The sequence below is a fragment of the Jaminaea rosea genome (genome assembly GCF_003144245.1).
Source record: "Jaminaea rosea strain MCA 5214 unplaced genomic scaffold BDZ90scaffold_14, whole genome shotgun sequence".
In the NCBI taxonomy this organism is placed as follows: Eukaryota; Fungi; Basidiomycota; class Exobasidiomycetes; order Microstromatales; genus Jaminaea; species Jaminaea rosea.
In genome coordinates, this window is record NW_020289988.1 from 505,944 (window position 1) to 527,392 (window position 21,449).

Below are 21,449 nucleotides of genomic sequence, written 5' to 3' on the forward strand. Positions count from 1 at the left end.
CCGGCACGCACGCACGCACGCACGCCGGGGAGGGCTTTCATTCCCATCTCTGTTTTTTGATTGATCAATCCATCTCTATTACCACTCTACGCACGCCAAGCGCGTCACGCCTCCGCTCTCAGAACTTGTACACCTGCGACTCCTGATAGCCCGCATCGGCCAACAGGCCCTTGAGTTCTCCCTGACTTCCCTTTGGCCCCTTTCCACCGGAAATGCTCTCCACCTGAGGTGGTGGTCCGCAGACGAAGACCTTAACCTTGTCCGCCTTACCCGGAGCGGGGAGGTGTTGCGAGATGATTTCTGGCGTGATGTAGCCCTGGAATCCCTTGAAGTTGGAGGGAAGCTTGTCGAGACCGTAGACGATTTTGAATCGAGGGTCTTTGGCTGCGAGGGCGTCGAACTTTTCGCGCAAGAGGATGTCGGATTCCGTCTTGTTGGTGTAGACGAGGGTGACGCGAGTCTTGTCCGAAGCATTGTTGGCGATGTCCTGCATCACTCTGTGGTGGGGCGCAGCGAGCAGCAAGGGCAGGGTCAGGAGTCAGCAAGACGATTGGGCGAGGGAGAAGGGGGGAAGGGGGGGGAAGTGCTACATCTTGGTTGAACACGCGACGCACCGCGCCACTCACTGCCACATCGGGGTGATCCCACTCCCACCGGCGATCATACCGATCTCCTCAAACTCATTGGCCTTGTAAGGGAACTTGGGAATCGGGCCCTTGATGCTCAAGCTGTCCCCAGGCTTCAACCCATGCACGTGAGAGGTCATTGCTCCTCCCTGATACTTCTTGATGAGGAAGTCCATATGACCCTGCGTGGCGGGAGTGGAGACGGGAGTGTAGGGACGAATGACGGGTTTGCCATCCTTGTCCTTTACGGGGGAAGAGTCGGCACCTTTGAAGAGGACGGCAGAGGCTGTTGAGAGACCAGAGTCCGTGCCAGGGGGAAGCTCGAAGACGAAGCTGCGCGAGCGGAGGGGCGATGGTGTCAGGCTCTTACATCTTATTGGCAAACATCTCGTGCTCACGTCGCCGAATCATGGTTGTAAGGCACGACCTCCTTGAGCTTAAACTCCCTCCACTCGTCCTTGTTGAGCGCAGAGGCAGCTCCCCCTACGCCAGGGACGGCTGCAGCCGCTTTGCCCGCTGCGGCCTTTGCGTCACTCGCGCTGGGGACGCCGTTGGCATTACCGCCCATGAGGACCCATGCGCCCAGCCCTGCGACACCGGCGCCGCCGAGGAGGAGGGGCAGGTTCGATGTCGAGGAGCCGGAAGAGGGGGCAGAGGCGTAACCGCGTACACTTTGACGAGTGGAAGCGCTCGCGCTGCGCAGGCTCGATTGAAGAGCGGGGGAGAAGACGGTGCGGAGCATGGCTTGCTAGAATTGGGTTGGGGTTGGGTGTGGTGAGGAGGAAGAGGATGAGAAGGAGCGACGTGCGGCGTGCGGCGTGCGGCGTGCGGCGTGCGCTTCGATTGACAACCCTCGTGTCTGCCCGCCCTCGAGACCGGTTACGTCAATGCAAAGGGTGAGGCGGGGGCGGAGCGGGGCGCACACCCGCTGCCGCGTGGCCCATCCGTCCATCCGCCCTTCGAAGCTCCCCTCGACCTCCACCCCAGCTCGCGACCTCTCTCACCTCTCTGCCAAAACGTCACGGTTAGTCGCAACGAGACGAGACGAGACGAGGAATGCCTGCTGATCGCACCAGGAAGCGGATGACGAGGAGGGAGGAGCACAAGCACGAGCACGAGGAGAGGGGAGAGCAGGCCGTAAGGAGGAGCACGAGGAGCACGAGGAGCACGAAGAGCAAGGCCGGGCGAATTGGGCAGGGGAAAGAAGAGGAGGAGCGTCCCGCCCCTGCGTCTGGGTCCACGTCAACGTCAACGTCACCTCCCTCTATCAAGGGGTCGCAGCGCAAGGGCAAGGGCAAAGCAGAAGCAGGAGCGCAACCCGCAACACCAAAGCCAAAAGCAGAGCGCAAATACCCCACCACCCCCGACGGGCATTACTTCGTCGTGCGCGGCCGCCTGTGGCGCTGTACCGACCCTTCCCTCTCCCCCTCCTTCGTGACCCACTGGACCAAGCGTTTAATGGACGCCCGTAGGGACGTCGGCACGCGTGGTCGCAATGGCGGTGACGTGAGTGAAGCGAGGGCTAGGGTGCAAGAAGCAAAAGAGCAGCTGGGAGAGAGGGGGGAAGAGCCTTGGTGGGTTGCCAAGGGGGAAGGAGGGGAGGTTTGTGATCGGAAGATGGTGTGGAATACTGGGTATCGGGATTGGTGGGAGGCCGAGAGTAGCAAGGAAGCGTGACTGCAATTGTTGGAAGACTTGAGTGCTTGTATTCTATCTACCATTCACATCGGCGTAGAGGACCCAGCTTCAGTCGACTGCCCCTCTGCGCTGCCCATGAGATTCGTACTGCTAGGCTCGGGGGCTCGAGCCTGTCCCGCCTTTCCTCCGGCCTCCTGCTGCTGATGATGCGAAGTCGACGCTGCCGCAGCGTCCTGAAATCGGGCCAACTCGAGTATTTCCCTCACTATACTCCCTGCAGGCTTGGATGCCCCACCAGGAGCGGTCAGGTAGATCTTGCGTGGCGGCGTCGTATTGCCTGTCGATGAAGCGAGCGAGGACGGGGAAGCAGGGGTGGGTCATCAGTCAGGTAAAGCCTAGACGGGCCACGCTCGCGAGGATACGCACCAAAATCAATCTCAACACTCGAGGCCTCTTCTGACGACGAAGATCCCGCTGACACCGCATCGCTCCCCACCGTGTCTCCCGTCTCCCCCTCCTCCCCAGTAGTCGTAGCAGCCACCACCTCCTTCGCCTTTCCCTGTCCCTGCCCCCTCTCGAGGAACTGTACGTCCACCCTCACAGTGGGATTAGCGTACGCCAGACGCGGGAGGACTTCCTTGATGAACTGCCTGCGCGTATCGCGAGGATCATCAGCACGTCTCGCTCGCAGCATCGCTCTGCGTTCCACTCGCGCACTCACCTCTCCCCCACCTGTCCATGCCTCTTCCCCGCCCTAACCCGCAAGGAACGAACAGCCGGGCTCAACTTTGATGCTCCCAAGCCCGCGTTGAGTCGGGCGAGGACTTTGGAGAGTTGAGAAGGTTTGGCAGGGGTGGCCATTGGAGGAGTGTCGTTGTCGTGACTTGGCTGCTGGGTGAGAGTGCGGCAGGGAGGGACGAACAACAGAAAAGAGACGCGGAGGGAGGAGGAGTCGGCGAGGACGAGGGGAGGAGGGCTGGTTCCGTGCTCAAGCCTTACGTAAGCAGCCGTCGCCAGTCCGACGAGGCCTTGACACCGAGAAGCGAGTTGGACGTGCGTCGACTTGACTCGGAGACGACGAGAGGCGAGCGAACTTCCTTCCTTCCTTCCTGCCATCGCATCACATCACGCCACGCCACGCCACGATGCTTTACCTCCTCGACTATGGCGCAGGTAGTGAGTACGAGAAGCGTCGGTGCAGGTGAGATGGGATTGCTGAGCTGATTGTGACCTCTGTGCCCTCACGCCGCGCCCGCGCAGACGTGCGCAGCCTGGCCAACTCGATCCGCAAGCTAGGCTACGACTTTGAGTGGGTTCGCCACCCCGATGACCTCAAGAAAGCCAGCGTGAGTGGCAGCGCTCCCTTTGCGCACCTTCCCTAACCCATTCACCGGCTCACGCCACGCCCACACGCGCACCAGAAACTCCTCTTCCCCGGCGTCGGCGCCTTTGGCCAAGCGCTCACTTCCCTCCGCACGCAAGGCTACGCCGAGCCCCTCAAAGAATACATTGCCTCTGGTCGCCCATACATGGGCATCTGCATAGGCATGCAAGCCCTCTTCGAGTCCTCCTCCGAAGCGCCCGGCATCCAAGGCCTCGCCGTCCTCCCAGGAAGGGTGGAGCGATTCGACAGCGAGAAGAAGACGGTCCCACACATGGGCTGGAATAGGGCGAGACCGGTGCGAAAGAGCGCCGAGGCGTATGGTCTGCCCGTGAGCGGCGGAGGCGGCGAGGCGGAGGAGGAGCACGCCGAGTCACGCCGCCACTTCTACTTTGTCCACTCGTACCGCGTGGCCTTTGACCCTCAGCTTCACTCTAGCTGCGCCCTCTCCACAACGCAGTACGGCAACGAAGTCTACCTCTCGGCCGTGCAACAGGGCAACGTCTTTGCTACGCAATTCCACCCAGAGAAGAGCGGGCGTGCCGGTCTCGACGTGCTCAGGGCTTGGCTCGAGCTCCCTGGCGGGCCGAGCGAGCGAGCAGCAGCAGCAGCAGCGCAGCCAGACGACTGGCTCCTCTCACCCACGCAAGCCGCAATCCCACGCAAAAAGGACGGCCTAACAAAACGAATCGTCGCCTGCCTAGACGTGCGCTCCAACGACGCGGGCGACCTCGTAGTCACAAAGGGCGAGTCCTACGACGTGCGAGAAAAGGCCACGACCAGCGGCGCCTCCTCCTCTTCGGGCGGGGACGTTCGTAATCTGGGCAAGCCAGTCGACCTCGCATTGCGCTACTACCTCTCTGGAGCGGACGAAGTCACTTTTCTCAACATCACCTCCTTCCGCTCTTCCGCGCTACGGGATCAGCCCATGCTCCGCATGACCGAGCTAGCCGCCGCGAGCATCTTTGTCCCCCTGACCATCGGCGGCGGAATAAAGGACACAGTCGATCCAGACGGGACGGGGCGGAGTGCAAAGGAGGTGGCAGAGGCCTACTTCCGGGCTGGGGCGGATAAGGTCAGTATTGGTAGCGAGGCGGTTAGTGCTGTTGAGGGTCTGCTTGCCAGCTTGCCAGAGGGTGAATACGACCCGGCCAAGGCGCCCAAGACGGCTCTGACGGGTGGGACAGGGATTGAGCAGATTTCGCGAAATTACGGAGCACAAGCAGTGGTGGTTAGCATTGACCCACGCAGGGTGTACCTCTCAGAGGGGGAAGAAGTGCCCGCCGCACACGCCTGGTCTCTCGTCTCCTCCGCAGAGGGACAACGCTGGTGGTACGCCTGCACGACCAAGGGCGGTCGTGAGACGCGCGACGTGGATGTCGTCCAACTAGCGCGTGGCGTCGAGCTCCTCGGGGCTGGAGAGCTTCTCGTCAACTCGATAGACGCGGATGGTCAGGGTAAAGGGTTCGACCGCGATCTCATCGAGCTGGTACGACGTTACACCTCTGTACCCGTAATCGCCTCCTCTGGGGCGGGGAAGGCTGCCCACTTTGAGGAGATCTTCAGCCCTGCGCCACGTCGAGAGGGGTGGAAGCAGGGGAGCGTCGAGGCTGCTCTTGCTGCGGGGATTTTCCATCGTGGGGAGGTGGCCATTGACGAGGTTAAGGAGGCTTGTGAGGGGGCAGGGCTGGTGGTTAGGAGGGAACACGATTTGGAGAAGAAGGGGACGACGGGTGTCGTGCTCGAGGAGAAGGGGGATGCCGTTAAGCCCGGAGAGAGGGATGCTGTACTGGCGTAGAGGTGCGCGTGAAGGGAATAGAGATTTGTGCATGCAACGCGGAGAGGTGAGGGTGAGAGAAATGAAGATGGGGACGCGCGGGGGAGGCTACTTGCGTCTTGCGCTGCCTCGTCGTGAGGAAGATGCGGAGGCGGGAGCGGCCTGATTGCGTCCTCGACCGGCGCTCCTCCCCACAACCTTCGCCTTCGCTTTCGCCTCTTGCTCAGCATTCGCTCTCGCGATCTTCCAGCCAGGCTTGGGCCCAGGCTTGAGGCGCACCTTCTTCGCTGCTGGCGGCGGCGGGGGCGGCGCAGCAGCAGATGACTGTGATTGGGTGGCGGCGGCGGGGGCTGCGGCGCGTCGCTGCACCTTCTGGTTGCGCGGTCTGCTCCATCCTTTGCCCTTCTTCTTGCCCTTGCCTTTCTTTGCGCTCTGACCCTTCTTCTCACCCGCCTCGTCTTCGTCGTCCACCCACTCATCCCCACCAGCAGCGGCGCCGGCGGCAGCGTGAGCGTGTGCCCCTCCTGCCGCGCCCGCACTCCCACTGGCCAAGGGCAGGCCGAGCGTCCCTCTACAATCGGCACAGTACCACTTGCGCTTACTCCCCTCTAACAGGTCCCTGTACTCCTCTTGCGTCATTTCACCACGCGCTTCCAGGCAGGCCAAGTGGTACCACTCGCGCGGACATCCCGGCGTGCGTCCTAGCGGGTCCTCCTCGTTGTCGCACCCGACCATGTTGCCCGAGGAGGGTAGCTGGCAGTAGCAGTACACGGGCTCATTGGGGTCGTAGGCCATTTCGATTTCGACGTCGAGGTGCGTTGATGTGGATGCGAGGGGAGGGGCAGACGCAGACGCAGCCGCAGACGTAGAGGCAGAGGCAGTGCTGCTTGGCTCGGGGAGAGGGGCGCCTGACTGCTGGGACGGTCCACCGCCACGCCTGCTTCGTGTAGAGCGGAGCGTTGTGCCGCTGCTGCTGTTGGCCTGCTCTTCAGTGCCGCCATTCGCCTTTGCCACTCCTCCGATATGCATCTGACTGACCCCACTCTCCATCGTTCCGGGCCTCACCGCCTCCCCGCTCGGCGCAGTCGCAGTCGCAGTCGTGTTCGCCGTGCCCGTCCCCACGGCAGCGGTGGATCCTGCTTGTTGCCCCGTCATCTTGGCCAGCTCGACGTCCAATCGCCTGCATTGCCTGTCGATCAGCTGATAGGCGCTCAGGGCGAGGCCGACCTTCTCCTCGGACGAGGCTATGATGCTTGTCAGGGAGCGGGAGATGCGTGTGAGCGACGAGGGGCGAGTGTACGGTGGTGGGGGTCGTGCGGGAGGTGCGGGTTGGAGGGACGCCAGTGGGGCCGGGGCTGATGCGCCAGGCACGGGGAGGGGAGGTGTGGCGAAATCCTCTTCCCCTTCCTCCTCCTCCTCCTCCTCGCCATTCGCGCTCTCTCGCACCCTCTCCCTCCTGCCCCTCACATAGCTAGCCGTCTCCAACCGTATCGTGCCCATGTGTCCCCTGATCTGTCCCTCCAGCTCGCGTATCAGGGCAAAGGAACGATGCAGCTCCAGGGGTAGTTGTTCGATGACTGCGCGTGCGGGGGAGCAGCAGTTCAATGTCAAATGCTCGACGTGGAGGGGAAAGGGGAGGGACGGCGCTACTTACTTTCAAAGTACTCCTCCCTCCACCCATCAAAGAGTCTCTGCTCCTTCTCCGCCTCTTTATCCCTCATCTCCTGCCCGTCATCTTGCTGCCCCTCTTCACGCTCGTCCACTTGACTTCTACGCCTCTTACGGGGCGTACCTCCCTTCTGAGAGTGACTGTGAGCGGGACTCTTGTCCTCCTTCCCCACAACAGCAGCAGCCCTCGCCCTCTCAACGAGCGGGGTAGGATGATCCCGATTTGGACGGCGTCGCTTCGTTCCGCGGGTGGGGCGATCCGTCGATGTCGCCGATGAAGGCGGAGCGTGACGTTGTGGTGAGGTCAAGGGGGTGATGGGGGAGGAGGCCGCGTGCGAGAGGGTGGCGGAGGTGGAGCTTTGAGCTGGATGTGATGCGAGAGGGAGGGGGTGAGCCGATGTTGACGCGGACGCCGACGCTGATGTCGAGGCCTGGCTACGTCTGGCGCCGCGTGTTGTGCGAGAGGAGGAGGGGGAGGGATGTGGAGCCATGCTGCATCGCGATGTGTTGGTGCCCAATGGAGATGGTCGGATTGGTTGCAAGGACAAGAAGCGAAGCGGACTGGCGTCCAGTCCAGAGTCCAGAGTGAGACACGCGCCGCCCGGGCCGCCTCGCGCGTTTCAGACTCCGCTCGACGTCGACGGAAAGGGACGACGACGGGGCTCAGCGGCAGCAGCAGCAGCTTTGCGTCTTTCGACTTTGCCTTCGCATCTTCGCATCCCAATCATCGCTCCGTCCGTCCCCTTAAGGATCATGGCCACGATGTCCGACGACGGTGTAGCGGGACCGTCCTCTTCACCACCCGTCCCACCCTCTCCGCGAGTCGAGACGGCAGGAGTCGAGGCGGGCGTCGATGCTCAGCCAGCGGGGGAGCAAGACGCTGAGCTTCTCCCTCCGACAGAGGACGACGCTGCACTCCCGCGAGAAGTGCCAGAGCACAACCTCATTGCGGCGCAACAGGCCCTGCAAGGCGGGATAGTGAGTGACGGCGAGCGAAGAGGATCGGGTGCTGAGTCGTGTCACATTATCCTCCTTGGCTGACATGTCCTCATTGCTTCGCGCGCTTCACGCTGCTGCGCCCCCAGTTCACAATGGCAACCGATCACCCACCACTGCGACTTTCCTCCATCCGCTTGATAGGCACAACGCATGTGCGTCCCTCCTTTCTATCCCACCTCTGTGCGCCCTACATCTCCCAGCCCACCGCGCTGCAACGACTTCTGGGCGTTGGCCCCTCGTCCTCCTCGTCCTCGCACCCCCTCCCAGCACCAGGTGAACGCACGACTCTCCGCGAGCTCCTGGCCTTATCCGCCCGTCTAGCAGAGCAGCTGGATCGACTCGACCTATTCCGTGGGGTGGACGTGACTCTTCTCCCCTCCGCCTCGGCTGACTCCCCGCACTCGAAGGAAGAGACGGACATAGTGATCCAACTGGCCGAGGCTCCGCGCTTCTGGCTGAAGAGCTCCTCGGACGTGGGTAATGGGGAAGGCTCCGTCTCGCTGCAAGGTAGGGTGCGCAACCTTTTCGGCGGGGGAGAGAAGCTAGAGGGAAGCTACGAGGTCGGGACAAGGACGCGAAGCGCACTCAATGCGACGTTGAGTGCTCCGGTGGCAGGAAGTGCGGATCATGTAGCTCGACTGGGGGTGTACAGCTGCGAGAGGGACAAGAGCTGGTATGCGAGTCACGAAGAGAGCAGCGCGGGGCTGCGAGTGTCAATCGAGGGGGCGAATCGCGCGCGCGGGTTGACGAATGAGCTGGCCTGTGAAGGCGTATGGCGACGCATCGGACGAGTGGGAGCGGGGGCATCGACGCCCGTAAGACGAGAGCGGGGAGACGATGTCAAGACGAGTCTGGTGCACACCCTCGTGCACGATACGCGGGACGAGCCCTTCTTGGGCAGCGAGGGTTGGTTCGGGAAGAGCGTGACGGAGCTGGCCTCGCGGTGGTTGGGTGGGGGGAGGGATCACCTGCGCTGGGAGGGGGAGGCGAGCCTGACACGGCGACTCGACTTCACTTCCACGGGCCTGCGGGGCGAAGTGCAAGGATGGGGCTATTCTACGGGGCTGCGCACAGGGTTCATTCTCCCCTTGCGCCGCGGGGAGCGACACCACCTCTCTGACCTCTTCCATCTGGGCGGGCCGACTTCGTTGCGCATGTTCTCACCCAACTCCCTCGGCCCAAAGAGCGGGCGTGACTCGTTGGGGGGTTGGGCCTACTACGAGGTTGGGGGCAGCCTCTTTGCGCCCTGCTGGCCGGGGAAGGCTCATTGGCCGTTGAAGGTGCACGCGTTTCTCAATGCGGGGCAGGTAGCCGGGGGAGCCTCATCGCGCGGGCAGTCGTTGTTGTCTGCGGCTCGCGAGCCGAGCATGAGTGCGGGCATGGGGCTGGCATACACGCAGGGACCGTTACGGGTGGAAGTGAATGCTGGCATGCCGATCACGAGCAGGCGCGGGGATGGACAGAGGAAGGGGGTGCAGTTTGGTATTGGCATCGACTTTCTTGGCGGCTAGCTAGCGCGGGGAGAGGCGATACGTCGGTTCAAAGATTGTTGCGCTGCGGGCGGGCGGTGCGGGCGAAGAGGTCAGATATCAATGCGCACCATTCATCACCTCGGTTCACGCGCCACGCACTGCACGTCGACAAACGTCTTGATCCCCTTCTCGCTCGGCCTGATCGTCTCCCTCTTGGTATCCCGGGGAAGGGCCTTGCGCATGTCTGGTCGGGCGTGGCGTGGGGTGGCGGCATGATCAGCATCAGCGTAATCGTCTCTCTCTCCTCGCTTCTCTCGCCCGCTCGACTCACCAAACCCATCCTCATCCTCTGCTCCACCCTTGCCTCCTCCCCCAGCATAATACTCCCTCACCCTTCGATAGACCCCATACTCCAAGGCCTCGTATAGACCAACGGCAAGCGCATTGCTCGGTCGCACGAAGAGGTCGACGAACCAGGCCGAGTAGAGGGAAGAACTCGCCGACTCGAGGAGGGACATGAGTGATTTCGCTAGACCCAAGCGACGATAGTGTGGTGAGACGGTGATGGCCGTTACGTGGCCGTGCAGCTCTTTGCGGGTTCCTTCCGCTTTGCCGATGAGGTAGGCTGTGGGCGTAGGGGTGGGTGTGCTGGTGCTGGTGCTGGTGCTGGAGGAAGACAGCTGCGCCGCGTGAGGCGTTTCGGCAAGAAAGCACAGCTCTGGCCACAAGGCTAGATAGTTGAGGTAGTAGGAGCACGAGTAGGTCTCGGTGAAGTGGTCTAGGTTCACGGCGTTGAATGCGAATAGGTCGGTGCTGCGAAAGGGACGAAGGCGGGACATGATGACGCTGGCAGAGGGGACGTGGAGGCGAGGTAGGGAGGGAGGGAGAGATGTCAAGTTGCGAGGTTGCGAGGAGGGACGGAAGTGCGGCAGGCCAGGAGCGGGAGCGCGGAAGGCGATGTGAGGCGAGGCGGAAGGGCGTCAATCTCGACTTGGCGGGCTGCACGCTCGCGACTCGTAGAAAGGCATTAACGTTACGGGCGCAGAGCGTCGAGAGGGATGGAAATGCGTAGGGACATGGCACGAGGCGAGAGAAGGGACGCGAGAGACGAGAGGGTATAGAGGGCGCGGACAGGAGCGAGGAGAGACGGCGGTAGCACCACAATGCTAGAACATCGTCTGGAAAGCGTCGCACAGGTCCTGGCTCTGCGACGCCGGCATGGAACGACCATTCGCTCCAACTCCCTGCGTGCGAACCAAGGAGAAAGGGTGTCAGTCTTCTCTCTGTCTACGCCCACACGCCACGCCACGCCACGCCATGCCACGCCACGCCGCGACTCACATTCTTGCCAAAAGTGAAACCCGCCCAAACCCCCAACCCGCCACACGCCTCTTTCCCGCTCTTCCTCTCCCGGATCCCCTCAACGTTGCGCTGCTTCTCCTGCACCTCCTTGTACTTGGCCATATCCGCCGGGTCGTCAAAGTCGTCGAAGTGGGAAGTGTCCGTCTCGTTTTTCAGAGAGGGGACAAAGGGGGTTTTGAGGGTGCGGAGAGAGGTGAAGTCGAGGGAGGAGAAGAAGGGGTGCGCTTGGCACGAGGAGAGCGAGGAGTAGCGACGATCGGGGGTGTCGATGAGTCTGTGCGGGGAGCGTGGGGGGAGAGGGGCGGTGTCAGTGGGACGAGAGACGGGGAGGGCGCTCGCGCACACGCACCTCTTGATGCAATCCCACGCATCGTCGCTCAAGTTGAATTGAAGATCCTCCTTGCGCGTGTACACAGGCCGTTGTAGCACCTTCTGCCAGTTCTTGAGGTTCGCCCACGTCTCCTCCGGCTTGCCCCCGGAGAATGGCGGGAAGCCCGCGAGCTGCTCGTACAGCATGCATCCAAGACTCCAATAGTCGACCGAATACCCGTACGTCTTGCCGCGCAACACCTCCGGAGCCATATAGTCTGGGGAGCCAACGATGGAGTCTGCGTAATGCACATTGCCCGCACGCATGGCCTTGTACAAGCTGCCCCTCTCCGCCGGCGTGCGGTACACAAAGTCCGTATCCTTGACCTGCTCCAAACGATGTCGCAGCGAATCGATGCGCGTAGGATTGAGGGCTCCAGCTGCGAGTCCAAAGTCGGTCAGCTTGATATGCCCATCGATGTCGATGAGGAAGTTCTCCGGCTTCAAGTCGCGATGGATGTACCCGAGCTTGTGCACCTCATTGACCGCAACGAGCATTTCTGCCATGTAGAATTGTGCGAATTCCTGGTGAAGGATGCCCGCGTTGTTGAGGAGAGTGCGGAAATCTCCACCGGGGACGTACTCCATTGCGAGATAGACGTGTTCGGTGTCCTGGAAGGCGTAGAGGAGGCGAACGAGCCAGGGTGTGCGCGTGGCGGTGAGGATGTCACGCTCGATGAGGACGTGGCGGACCTCGTCCATCTTGACGAGGACCCTGCGTGCGTGCGGCGAGACGTCGTGTGAGCTTCCCTTGCCTGTCAGGCCCACTACGCTGCGCCGCACTCACCTCTTCCTCAACTTCTTGAGCGCGCAGATCTGACCCGTCTCCCTCTTCCTCGCGAGGAACACCTCTCCGTACCCACCTTGACCCACCTGCGTAATGATATGGAACTGGGCAACGCGCAGCTTGGTTCTCCTTTTACGGAGCAGGGCGCGTTCGCGACCGAAGTACGAGGCTGCATCCTGCTTGTAGTGGGTCGAGGCGGGGTCGGGAGGGCAGGTCATCTCGAAGTGGGCGAGGCGAGTCTTGCGGTCTGAGAGGTAGCGGAGCGAGTCGAAGTAGTGGTTGAGGAAGTCTGTGCGGCGCGGGCGGGGGCGAGGTGAGTGAGCGGATGTAAGACACACACGCGGTGTGCGCGCAGTACGTACAGAGTTGGCATACGTTGGCCTTTCTCCTGACTTCGGGCATATTAGCAATCTCGAGCTCGCTGGGCTGTAACCCCTCCCCTCGAGTCCAGCTACGCCAGCTCCCCTTGCTGTCCTCTACGTTTGCGCTTGCATCATTCGAAGAGCCGGCACCGGCGCGCTCGAGTCTTGCGCCAGGAGTTGCAGGAGGTGCAGTCGAGGCTGCGGCGGCGGCGAGGTGTTGACTGCGAGTCTTTGGGGCAGCAGCGGGGACGTGGGTGGTGATGACCGACTCGGTCTTGCCATGGTGAGCAGGCGTGGCGGCGCTGGCTGCGAGGTTCTTGTTGGCGCTCCCGCTCTGCTGGAGGAGGACGCGGCCGTTTGGTTGGGACATGGCGTGCGTGCACACGACGAGGGGTGGGAGTGAGGGAGCGAGGGGAGTGAGGGAGCGAAGGGATAGATGATGATAGTAAGGAGGAGAGGCAGGGATGCTGCGAGGTGTGCGTGTGTTGGAGTGTAGCCCGTGTAGCGCGGCGAGTGCGACTCCGCCAATGTGGAATTCGAATCAACAGGCACGCCGACGCACACGCCGCTGACGTTCCTCGGTCTGGCGAGCGGGAGAGGAAAGCGAGACCAACACATGGATGCCGCCACGTGCCACGTGGGGGGTGAGGGCTGCGTCAACACGCGCGGCGCGTCGACGAGCGGACAGGGCGGATGAGAGAGTTGGAGGGACCTGACTCGCAGCCTCGACTCCTCGCGCAGCTCATCTCAACTTTGCATCTGCTCCTCGATACCATCAGCGACATCCGCAGCTATGTCCATGCTGCGCACCCCTCGCCACGAGTACGGCCCAACGGCAGCCACCCCCTCCAGCTACGCAACACCGCGCGGCCCTGCGCTAGGCTCGAGCGTCAACGCCAATTCCCACAACGCTCTGACTGCGACGCCGGGTGGACCCTCGTCCTCCTCCTTCGACTTCCTCCAGCATCCCCTCTTTGCCGACCCCGAATCCCTGCAGGGAGGCCTCCAATTTGATGGGCTCTACGCCAAGATGGCGGGCTTCAAGGAAAATCTGGACAACTACGTCGAGGAGAGCTGCGCGAGGTTGGAGGAGGCGAGGCTGGAGCAAGGCAGGGTAAAAGAAGAGCGTGAGGCGCTCATTCGCGGGCGCGAGAAGGAGGTAGAGGCAGAGAAGAAGGCGCAACATGACCTTTATGCGGGTGAGTGCGGTGCAAAGAGGAGGCCAGACTGTCCCCTCCCCCGCAAGACTACTAATCATCCCCTCCTCTCTTGCCCGCCTAGCAATCGCAACGGAACGCAGCGAAGATGCTGAAGCTCGCCGCATCCAATCGGAAAAGGAGCGCTACGCTCACTCCCTCAGCTCGCAACTCTCCGACATCCAAAGCGAGCTCGACGCCCTTCGCCAGCAGTTTGCCCTGCGTCGCGAGGAGAAACAGCGCATCGCCACCAAGCTACGCAGTATGGCCCGACTCAATGTGCCTGAGCGTGAACTCCTAGAGAGCAGGACGGGTTGCCGTATCGGTAGTCCTGGGGAGGATTTGATCTCCTTTACTTTCACGCACCTCAGCGCAGAGAGACCGGCAGAGGAAGCCTACTTTGTTTTTGCAATTCAGCGCAGGACGTACAGTATGCCCGTGGTGGAGCCGGCGTTGGGGGCGGGGGTTGTGGAGGGGTTGCTGGAGGAGTTGAACAGGAGTCGTAATGCGTTCAAGTGTATCAAGGAGATGAGGCGATTGTTGAAGGGGGAGGTCGAGAGGGGGAGGAGGGTGGCGAGGGGGTTGGACGAGGCGGTTAGGGACTTGCGCGTGTGAACGGCGTGGCAGGGAGAGAAGGCAGGATGATACCCTGGTGGGGACGCGCGGCGTTACCGCCCACTCGTGCTCGCCACTCGACGTTGTAATTGTACGCGACTTCCGTGACCTCTGACCTGTCCCTGGCTGCTTTGCGTCGTCGCGGCGTGCTTTCCCCGTTGCTCTCGCCTACTCGCGGCGCGTCTCCCGTCTCCCGTCTTGTGTTGATTGCCTCGCGCGGGCGCCTGCAGGCAGGGCAGGCGGAGAGGCGGGGCGGGCAGGCGGGCGGGCGGCAGGGCGCGAGCGTTGCTCTCGCTTTCGCACTCGCGCTCCTTGAATTCGTGTCGGTCGTCGTCGAAACCAATCATCCCTCGCTCATTGATGAGGGCGCGGCTTTCCCTCCTACCTATCCGCGCAAACTCAACGAAACGACTCAGACCCCCGTTCGCCTCATCCTCGACGTCTCGCCTTCCTCACCTGCCAATCGAGCGAGCACGACCGCCACCACTCGCACTCCTGCCCATCTCCTCCCGCTCACTCTCACACGCGCGCAGCATGTCCTCTGACGTAGAGAGCTCATTTCATGACAATGCTGGGTCGGACTCAGACGACTACATTCCCGCGCCTGCAAAGAAGGCAACGAAGGCAGCCCCTTCTGCTGCCAAGAAGGCTGCAGCAGCTCCTAAGAAGGCGCCCACAGCCAAGAAGGCGAGCGCGAGTGCGAGCGCCTCTGCCTCGACGAGCAAGGCTCCGCTGAAGAAGAGGAAGAGCAATGAAGGCGAGGACGGGGACGCGGATGGAGACCATTCCATGTCCCTCATCGAGGCTGTAGAGGGCAGGGGGGCGGAGAAGAAGACGACCGCGAACGGGACGGCGAAGAGCGCGAGTGAGACGTATCAGAAGGTGAGTGGCGCGCAATAGCCTCGCTGATGGGCTCGAGCTGACCCTCCCACGTACGCCGCCAGCTCTCTCAACTCGAGCACGTCCTACTCCGCCCGGACACGTACATTGGGAGCGTGGAGCATCACACTGATAGTCTTTGGGTCTACGACGCTGCGAGCCAGAAGATGGTGCGTGCGCGAGATGCGCGAGAGCTCTGCCGAAGTAGCGAGGCGAGAGCGACGACTCACCGCAGCCTTCCCTTCTTCTGACCCCCACGCCGCGCGCACCAGGCCTTTCGCGAAATCTCGTACGTCCCCGGCTTCTACAAAATCTTCGACGAGATTCTTGTCAACGCGGCCGACAACAAGGTGCGCGACCCCACGATGGACACGATCAAGGTGACGATCAACAAGGCCGAGGGCAGCATCACAGTGTGGAACAATGGGCGCGGAATCCCCATTGAGATCCACGAGAAGGAGGGCATCTACATCCCCGAGCTCATCTTCGGCAACCTCCTCACCTCGTCCAACTACGACGATGCAGAGGACAAGGTGACGGGGGGGAGGAATGGATACGGCGCCAAGCTGGCCAACATCTACTCTACCGAGTTCACCGTCGAGACTGCGGATCGCAAGAGCGAGCAAAAGTACAAGCAGACATTCCGCGCCAACATGAGCGTCAAGGAGAAGCCCAAGATTACCAAGAACGCCGGGGGGAAGCAGGAGTATACGAGCATCACGTTCAAGCCGGACCTGCCGCGCTTCAAGATGGAGGCGATCAGCGACGATATGGAGGCGCTGATGATGAAGCGTGTGTACGATATGGCCGGGACGGTCAAGGATGTGAAAGTGCACCTGAATGGGGAGAGACTCAAAGTCAAGGGGTTCAAGCAGTACGTCGAGATGTACGTGAGCGCTCTGAATGAGCTGACGGGGGGTGCCAAGGTGGATGAGAATGGCGACGTGGTCGAGGCGGTGAGTGCGAGTGGCGAGGGCGCAGGCGTGCTGGCAAAGGCTGACCACGCCCCCCGCACGCGCAGGTGCCCGCAAAGCAGACGATCGTCTACGACTCGCACGTGGACAAGGGCAAGACCTGGGAGGTAGCCTTTGCCGTCTCGGACGGTCAAGCTCGTCAGGTCTCCTTCGTGAACAACATCGCCACGATCCAGGGTGGTCGCCACGTCGAGGTCATCGAGAAGGCCATCGTGGACAAGATTGTCGAGAATCTCACCAAGAACAAGAAGAATGGGCCAGTCAAGACGACGCAGGTTAGGCAGCAGCTGTGGTTGTTTGTCAATTGTCAGATTGTGAACCCGACGTTTGATGGGCAGACAAAGGAGAAGATGACGCTTAAGCCTAGCGCGTTTGGGAGCAAGTGGACGTTGAGCGAGGAGTTTGCGCGCAAGATCATGTGCGTGCGCGCCGCGAGTACGAAGCAGCGGCGTGGAGCACAGGCTGACCCCCACCCCCCATCCTCCTTCCTCTCGCCTCGCGCGCCGCTCGCCAGGAAATCGGGCGTCGTCGATAACGTCCTCTCGTTCGCCAAGTTCCAGCAAGAGAAGCAGCTCAAGACGACGGATGGTCACAAACGCCAGCGCATCACGGGCATCACCAAGCTCGAAGACGCCAACAACGCCGGCACGCGCAAAGGGCGAGAGTGCACGCTCATCCTCACCGAAGGAGACTCCGCGAAGGCCCTGGCCGTCTCTGGTCTCACCGAGGTTGGCCGCGACAACTACGGCGTGTTCCCTCTGCGAGGCAAGCTGCTCAACGTGCGCGAGGCGGGCCACGATGCCATCATGAAGAACGTCGAGATCACCAACATCAAGACGATCATGGGCTTGCAGCATGGGAAGACGTACCAGAGCGTCGACTCGCTGCGCTATGGCCGTCTGATGATCATGACTGATCAGGACTACGATGGAAGCCATATCAAGGGGTTGATCATCAATTTCCTCGATCACTTCTTTCCCTCGTTGCTCAAGCTGCCCAACTTTTTGATCGAGTTTATCACGCCGATTGTCAAGTGTACGAAGGGCAAGCAGGAGAAGTCCTTTTTCACCATTCCAGAGTACGAGCGGTGGAAGGAGGAGAATCGTGATGGCAAGGGGTGGTGAGTGCGCGCGCGTGCGGCGTGGGGCGTGGCATGAGGAGATGAAGCTGACTATGCTGCGCGCCTCCCCCGCCCATCCTTTGTCCTGGTGCTGTGCTCGCGCCCAGGGTCATCAAGTACTTCAAGGGTCTGGGTACATCCACCGCGCAAGACGCCAAGCGCTACTTCCGCGCCATGGGCACTCACATGCTCCCGTTCGAGACGACGCAGGAGGGAGACCGCGAGCTCATCGATCTCGCCTTTAACAAGAAGAAGGCAGACGACCGCAAGGAGTGGCTGCGCAACTTTAAGCCGGGCACGTACCTGGACCACAACATCGACAAGGTCCCGCTGAGCGATTTCATCAACAAGGCGAGCCGCGCGCGTCACCCGCGCTCCTGGACCAAAAATTGCCTCGCTGACGCACCTTCCCTACCCGCTCGTCTCGCCGCAGGAGCTCATCCTCTTCTCCATGGCAGACAACGTCCGCTCGATCCCGTCGATGGTCGACGGCCTCAAGCCGGGCCAGCGCAAGGTCATGTTCGGGTGCTTCAAGCGCAAGCTCAAGAACGAGATCAAGGTTGTGCAGCTCGCGGGATACGTGTCCGAGCACTCGGCCTACCATCATGGTGACACGAGCTTGACGCAGACGATTGTGGGCCTTGCGCAGGACTACGTGGGGTCGAACAACGTCAATCTGCTCTTGCCCAATGGACAGTGAGTCGTGAGCGCCCGAGACGCGTGAGAGGCACAGAGCTGACAGAGCGTCTCCACCACCCGCTCCTGCCCCCCACTCACTCCTCTCCACCCCGCGCCTCGCACCCCGCGCCTCGCACCCCGCGCCTCGCACCCCACGCCTCGCACCCCACGCCTCGCACCACCCACTCCTCTCCACCTCTCGCGCGCCCCAGGTTCGGTACCCGCGGCATGGGAGGCAAGGACGCAGCCTCGGCTCGTTACATCTTCACGGCCCTCCCCTCGATCACGCGCACCATCTTCCATCCCTCGGACGACGCCCTGCTCACCTACCTCAACGACGACGGGCAAAGCATCGAGCCAGAGTGGTACATGCCCACGCTCCCCATGGTTCTCGTGAATGGCGGAGAGGGCATCGGCACGGGCTGGTCCTCGTTTGTGCCCAACTACAATCCGCTGGACATCGTCGCGAACCTGCAGCGTCGACTTCGCGGCGAGGACATGGTCGCGATGAAGCCGTGGTATCGTGGCTTTACTGGCCCCATCGAGGAGCAAGGCCCGGGTCGCTACAAGGTCTCTGGCATCATTAACCAAATCGACGACTCGACGTGGGAGATTACGGAGCTGCCCGTGCGCACGTGGACCTCGTCGTACAAGGAAGCGCTGGAGGAGCGCGTCGTAGGCTCGGACAAGGTCGTCCCGACGCTCAAGGAGTACAAGGAGTACCACACGGACACGACGGTGCACTTCCAGGTGAAGCTGACGGAGAAGGGGATGCGCGAGATCAGCGAGAAGGGGGCGGAGGCATTCTTCAAGATCTCGACGCAGATTTCGACGTCCAACATGGTGTTGTTTGACGCTGCGGGCAAGATCAAGAAGTACTCGACGCCCGAGGAGATCCTGGACGACTTTTACATGCTACGCCTCGGCCACTACCAGCGCAGGAAGGAGCACCTCGTCGAGGAGCTCAAGACGGTGTACGAGCGGCTGAGCAACCAGGCGCGCTTCGTGCAGATGATCGTGGCCAAGACGTTGGTGGTCAACAACCGCAAGCGGGTCGAGCTCGTTGAGGAGCTGCGCAAGAAGGTGAGCGCGCGCGGCGAGAGAGCGAAGAGAGCCAGGGATCGCACGCGGCGAGAGAGCGAAGAGAGCCAGGGATCGCACGCGGCGAGAGAGCGACGAGAGCGAGGGATCGCACGCGGCGAGAGAGCGACGAGAGCGAGGGATCGCACGCGGCGAGAGAGCGAAGAGAGCCAGGGATCGCACGCTGACCGCTCTACGCCGCCCCACCCCAGGACTTCCGCCCGTTCCCCCGCACCAAACGCGCCAAGGTCGCAGGCGAAGTCAACGCAGACGAAGACGACGTCCTCGACGAGGGCGAAGACGACACGCCTGGCACGACCGACTTTGACTATCTCCTCTCGATGCCCATCTACAACCTCACAAAGGAAAAGGTCGACCGCCTTCTCGCACAGCGCGACGAGCGAGAGCGCGAGCTCAGTGCGCTCCTTGGTCGCACGCCGCAGAATCTTTGGGAGCAGGACTTGCACGAGTTTGTCGAGGAGTGGGAAAAGCTTCTCGCCGAGGATGAGAGGCGATTGAAGGACGTGGCGCGCAAGACGGGAGGCAAAAAGGCAGCCAAGAAGACGGGCGCTGCGGCGCGCAAGGTGATCAAGGGGAGTGACGACGAGATGTTCGATGATGATAGCGACGACGACTTTAAGCCCGCACCCGCAGCGAAGGCCAAGGCTGCGGCACCCAAACGCACCGCCTCTGCCGCACTCGACGACGATGACGCGATCCTCGCCGGCCCTTCCAAGAAGGCAGCGCCCAAGAAGGCCCCTGCGAAGAAGCCGACGACCACCTCGCAGTCCAAACTGCCCTTCAAGAGCGAGGCGGCGGCGGACGACTCGGACGACTACATCGTCGCGGCGGCGGCGGCGGCGCCCTCCAAGCCCAAGGCCAAGCCTCGCGCAGCGTCCACGAGTCGCAAGCCCGCGAAGAAGGCGGAAGACGAGGATGAGGACGCCTCGATGATCGACCTGGGCAGCGACGTAGACGCCGAGTCTCCCAAGCCCCGAGCCAAGGCCGCCTCTCGCGCTGCCGCCTCTGCGAAGAAGAGCTACAAGTTTGCGGACAGCGATGAGGATGACGACTCGTTTAACCTGTAGACGCGCGCGCGAGACTCAATGTGATCGATACCATCTAGTGGGGCGTGACGAGCGTGCAACGAGGTGATCGTGCGTATCGGGGTCAGAGCGTGCTGGTTGGAGAGATCAGCTTGGCGCCGTTGCGACTCCCCTCTTCAAGTGAGCTCCTCCGCCTCTCGATCGAGTAGCTAATCAGGTTCACTTCTGGGCAGGAAAGTGCGCCGAGCATCCTCCATCGCTCACAAGGTAGTGTGCGCTGGATTGGCTACGCGTCCAGCCAAGCCCTGCCGATGCCAAGCTGGCCTGGGCGCAGCTGGGTCAAGTTCGATCTCGTGATGCTGGTCGGGAACAGCCTTTGCAAGGTAGGAAAGGGCTCCTCATCGTCCCTCTTGGGCCGATGTCCTTGTAGTGCAGCTTTCTGGTCAGGAAAGCGACGTCGTGGCGCTTTCTACTCTGGAAAGTGTCGATATGCTCCTCTGCAGCGCATTTTTGGTTTGGAAAGCTCGTCCATTGCTTTGGGTCAGGAAAGTGACGCCCCCCTGTTCTCTCAAGCTGTCATAGAGCGCCTTTCTGGTCAGGAAAGCCCATCTTTCGCCTCGAGTTAGGGAAGCTGCTACCATTTCTCTCTTCTGGAAAGCTGCGTCGCGTCTCCCTCATCTTCGGGTCTGGAAAGTACGCTTCTCCCGCGTGTTGCGTCTCGCTTCTGGTCAGGAAAGTGTCTCTCCTGCGTAGCTGGCTTAATCGGGCGAGGAAAGCGTGCCCTTCTCCTGAGCGTAGACCTCCCACCTGTTCTGGCTGTTCAACCAACGGCAGGCGCAGCGTGAGCTCCGGGCGGCGTTACGTTGGTGCCTGAGCGGGGCGTTGCGTACGGCCCGTCGCCAGCCTGGCACCGGCGCTCCTGGGCCCGGCGGTCCTGGCCCCCGGCGGCCCTGACCGCGAAGAGATCACCCGACGAGTAGCTGCTCAGCAGCTTGGCAATCACCCGCACTTTGTCGAGTCATCGCTGCGTGCAATCACGGCGAGATGTTTGTCGACGCTCGACCCGACGCTACGCCTACATAAGCTCGTCTCCCCGTCGCTCTCTTTTCTCACCCCCCCATCCTCTCCTCCCCCTCCCTCCCCTCCTCGCCCTCCCTCCTCACCCCCTCTAAGCACCGCACAGCGCGTACTCGGGCTTCACGCAGAGTGAGTAGCGCCTACACCGTACCCTCTCCACGCTCAGCCGACTGACCGTCTTCCTCTCGGCTCGCCCGCCGCCCCCCCCCCCCCCCCCCCCCCCCCCCCCCCCCCCCCCCCCCCCCCCCCCCCCCCCCCCCCCCCCCCCCCCCCCCCCGCCCGCCCGCCCCACCCGCCTTCCCCCCCGCTCGCCTTGCAGGTTGCGTCGCCCACGTGGTGCACC

At 62.2% G+C, this 21,449-nt stretch overlaps 10 protein-coding genes across 10 annotated transcripts; 5 read left to right on the forward strand and 5 right to left on the reverse strand.

The window, feature by feature from the left end:
• Window positions 1-5: 5 nt before the first annotated feature.
• Window positions 6-1,464, reverse strand: BDZ90DRAFT_234103 (ferredoxin reductase-like protein). The gene is made up of 3 exons (XM_025506895.1): window positions 1,025-1,464; window positions 627-959; window positions 6-497 (listed from the first exon to the last, which is right to left on the reverse strand). The coding sequence occupies exons 1-3, from the start codon at window positions 1,366-1,368 to the stop codon at window positions 119-121; spliced, it is 1,056 nt and encodes a 351-aa protein (XP_025360287.1). The 5' UTR covers window positions 1,369-1,464; the 3' UTR covers window positions 6-118.
• Window positions 1,405-2,409, forward strand: BDZ90DRAFT_234105 (hypothetical protein). The gene has a single exon (XM_025506896.1). It carries the CDS (start codon window positions 1,683-1,685, stop codon window positions 2,301-2,303), a length of 621 nt encoding a protein of 206 aa, XP_025360288.1. The 5' UTR covers window positions 1,405-1,682; the 3' UTR covers window positions 2,304-2,409.
• On the reverse strand, window positions 2,255-3,154 carry BDZ90DRAFT_234107 (hypothetical protein). The gene is made up of 3 exons (XM_025506897.1): window positions 2,986-3,154; window positions 2,691-2,914; window positions 2,255-2,601 (listed from the first exon to the last, which is right to left on the reverse strand). The coding sequence occupies exons 1-3, from the start codon at window positions 3,123-3,125 to the stop codon at window positions 2,348-2,350; spliced, it is 618 nt and encodes a 205-aa protein (XP_025360289.1). The 5' UTR covers window positions 3,126-3,154; the 3' UTR covers window positions 2,255-2,347.
• Window positions 3,155-3,357: 203 nt separating this feature from the next.
• BDZ90DRAFT_234108 (putative HIS7-glutamine amidotransferase/cyclase) lies at window positions 3,358-5,559 on the forward strand. Its single transcript, XM_025506898.1, has 3 exons — window positions 3,358-3,440; window positions 3,525-3,610; window positions 3,686-5,559. Exons 1-3 carry the CDS (start codon window positions 3,410-3,412, stop codon window positions 5,441-5,443), a joined length of 1,875 nt encoding a protein of 624 aa, XP_025360290.1. The 5' UTR covers window positions 3,358-3,409; the 3' UTR covers window positions 5,444-5,559.
• A 498-nt stretch (window positions 5,560-6,057) lies between these two features.
• Window positions 6,058-7,143, reverse strand: BDZ90DRAFT_228363 (hypothetical protein; the record flags this gene model as incomplete). Its single annotated transcript, XM_025504804.1, has 3 exons — window positions 6,058-6,123; window positions 6,155-6,999; window positions 7,077-7,143. 3 exons carry the CDS (start codon window positions 7,141-7,143, stop codon window positions 6,058-6,060), a joined length of 978 nt encoding a protein of 325 aa, XP_025360291.1.
• Window positions 7,144-7,852: 709 nt separating this feature from the next.
• BDZ90DRAFT_281493 (hypothetical protein) lies at window positions 7,853-9,966 on the forward strand (the record flags this gene model as incomplete). Its single annotated transcript, XM_025509364.1, has 2 exons — window positions 7,853-8,068; window positions 8,176-9,966. 2 exons carry the CDS (start codon window positions 7,853-7,855, stop codon window positions 9,598-9,600), a joined length of 1,641 nt encoding a protein of 546 aa, XP_025360292.1. The 3' UTR covers window positions 9,601-9,966.
• BDZ90DRAFT_234112 (acyl-CoA N-acyltransferase) lies at window positions 9,143-10,463 on the reverse strand. The gene is made up of 3 exons (XM_025506899.1): window positions 9,893-10,463; window positions 9,721-9,805; window positions 9,143-9,643 (listed from the first exon to the last, which is right to left on the reverse strand). The coding sequence occupies exons 1-3, from the start codon at window positions 10,398-10,400 to the stop codon at window positions 9,601-9,603; spliced, it is 636 nt and encodes a 211-aa protein (XP_025360293.1). The 5' UTR covers window positions 10,401-10,463; the 3' UTR covers window positions 9,143-9,600.
• Window positions 10,464-10,708: 245 nt separating this feature from the next.
• On the reverse strand, window positions 10,709-12,938 carry BDZ90DRAFT_243286 (kinase-like protein). The gene is made up of 5 exons (XM_025507428.1): window positions 12,442-12,938; window positions 12,080-12,368; window positions 11,273-12,007; window positions 10,903-11,197; window positions 10,709-10,805 (listed from the first exon to the last, which is right to left on the reverse strand). Exons 1-5 carry the CDS (start codon window positions 12,809-12,811, stop codon window positions 10,728-10,730), a joined length of 1,767 nt encoding a protein of 588 aa, XP_025360294.1. The 5' UTR covers window positions 12,812-12,938; the 3' UTR covers window positions 10,709-10,727.
• A 243-nt stretch (window positions 12,939-13,181) lies between these two features.
• On the forward strand, window positions 13,182-14,252 carry BDZ90DRAFT_281496 (hypothetical protein; the record flags this gene model as incomplete). The annotated part of the gene is made up of 2 exons (XM_025509365.1): window positions 13,182-13,640; window positions 13,723-14,252. Exons 1-2 carry the CDS (start codon window positions 13,235-13,237, stop codon window positions 14,250-14,252), a joined length of 936 nt encoding a protein of 311 aa, XP_025360295.1. The 5' UTR covers window positions 13,182-13,234.
• Window positions 14,253-14,573: 321 nt separating this feature from the next.
• BDZ90DRAFT_234113 (type II DNA topoisomerase) lies at window positions 14,574-20,114 on the forward strand. The gene is made up of 9 exons (XM_025506900.1): window positions 14,574-15,134; window positions 15,197-15,301; window positions 15,404-16,087; window positions 16,153-16,523; window positions 16,620-17,225; window positions 17,333-17,576; window positions 17,659-17,921; window positions 18,116-18,986; window positions 19,196-20,114. The coding sequence occupies exons 1-9, from the start codon at window positions 14,787-14,789 to the stop codon at window positions 20,069-20,071; spliced, it is 4,368 nt and encodes a 1,455-aa protein (XP_025360296.1). The 5' UTR covers window positions 14,574-14,786; the 3' UTR covers window positions 20,072-20,114.
• The last annotated feature ends 1,335 nt before the right edge of the window (window positions 20,115-21,449 follow it).

Coding starts and splice junctions, on each gene's coding strand:
- BDZ90DRAFT_234103 (XM_025506895.1), bottom strand. CDS start 1,368: ATGCTCCGCACCGTCTTCTCCCCCGCTCTTCAATCGAGCCTGCGCAGC. Junction 960..1,024: donor TACAACCATGATTCGGCGAC/GTGAGCACGAGA, acceptor CCGCTCGCGCAG/CTTCGTCTTCGAGCTTCCCC. Junction 498..626: donor GGGATCACCCCGATGTGGCA/GTGAGTGGCGCG, acceptor GCCCCACCACAG/AGTGATGCAGGACATCGCCA.
- BDZ90DRAFT_234105 (XM_025506896.1), top strand. CDS start 1,683: ATGCCTGCTGATCGCACCAGGAAGCGGATGACGAGGAGGGAGGAGCAC.
- BDZ90DRAFT_234107 (XM_025506897.1), bottom strand. CDS start 3,125: ATGGCCACCCCTGCCAAACCTTCTCAACTCTCCAAAGTCCTCGCCCGA. Junction 2,915..2,985: donor CATGGACAGGTGGGGGAGAG/GTGAGTGCGCGA, acceptor CGATACGCGCAG/GCAGTTCATCAAGGAAGTCC. Junction 2,602..2,690: donor GAGTGTTGAGATTGATTTTG/GTGCGTATCCTC, acceptor CTTCATCGACAG/GCAATACGACGCCGCCACGC.
- BDZ90DRAFT_234108 (XM_025506898.1), top strand. CDS start 3,410: ATGCTTTACCTCCTCGACTATGGCGCAGGTA. Junction 3,441..3,524: donor CCTCGACTATGGCGCAGGTA/GTGAGTACGAGA, acceptor GCGCCCGCGCAG/ACGTGCGCAGCCTGGCCAAC. Junction 3,611..3,685: donor ATGACCTCAAGAAAGCCAGC/GTGAGTGGCAGC, acceptor CACGCGCACCAG/AAACTCCTCTTCCCCGGCGT.
- BDZ90DRAFT_234112 (XM_025506899.1), bottom strand. CDS start 10,400: ATGTCCCGCCTTCGTCCCTTTCGCAGCACCGACCTATTCGCATTCAAC. Junction 9,806..9,892: donor AGAGGATGAGGATGGGTTTG/GTGAGTCGAGCG, acceptor ACGCCCGACCAG/ACATGCGCAAGGCCCTTCCC. Junction 9,644..9,720: donor AAGACGTTTGTCGACGTGCA/GTGCGTGGCGCG, acceptor GCCCGCCCGCAG/CGCAACAATCTTTGAACCGA.
- BDZ90DRAFT_243286 (XM_025507428.1), bottom strand. CDS start 12,811: ATGTCCCAACCAAACGGCCGCGTCCTCCTCCAGCAGAGCGGGAGCGCC. Junction 12,369..12,441: donor GGCCAACGTATGCCAACTCT/GTACGTACTGCG, acceptor CGCGCCGCACAG/ACTTCCTCAACCACTACTTC. Junction 12,008..12,079: donor CTCAAGAAGTTGAGGAAGAG/GTGAGTGCGGCG, acceptor GCACGCACGCAG/GGTCCTCGTCAAGATGGACG.
- BDZ90DRAFT_234113 (XM_025506900.1), top strand. CDS start 14,787: ATGTCCTCTGACGTAGAGAGCTCATTTCATGACAATGCTGGGTCGGAC. Junction 15,302..15,403: donor ACGCTGCGAGCCAGAAGATG/GTGCGTGCGCGA, acceptor CGCGCGCACCAG/GCCTTTCGCGAAATCTCGTA. Junction 17,922..18,115: donor CTGCTCTTGCCCAATGGACA/GTGAGTCGTGAG, acceptor CGCGCGCCCCAG/GTTCGGTACCCGCGGCATGG.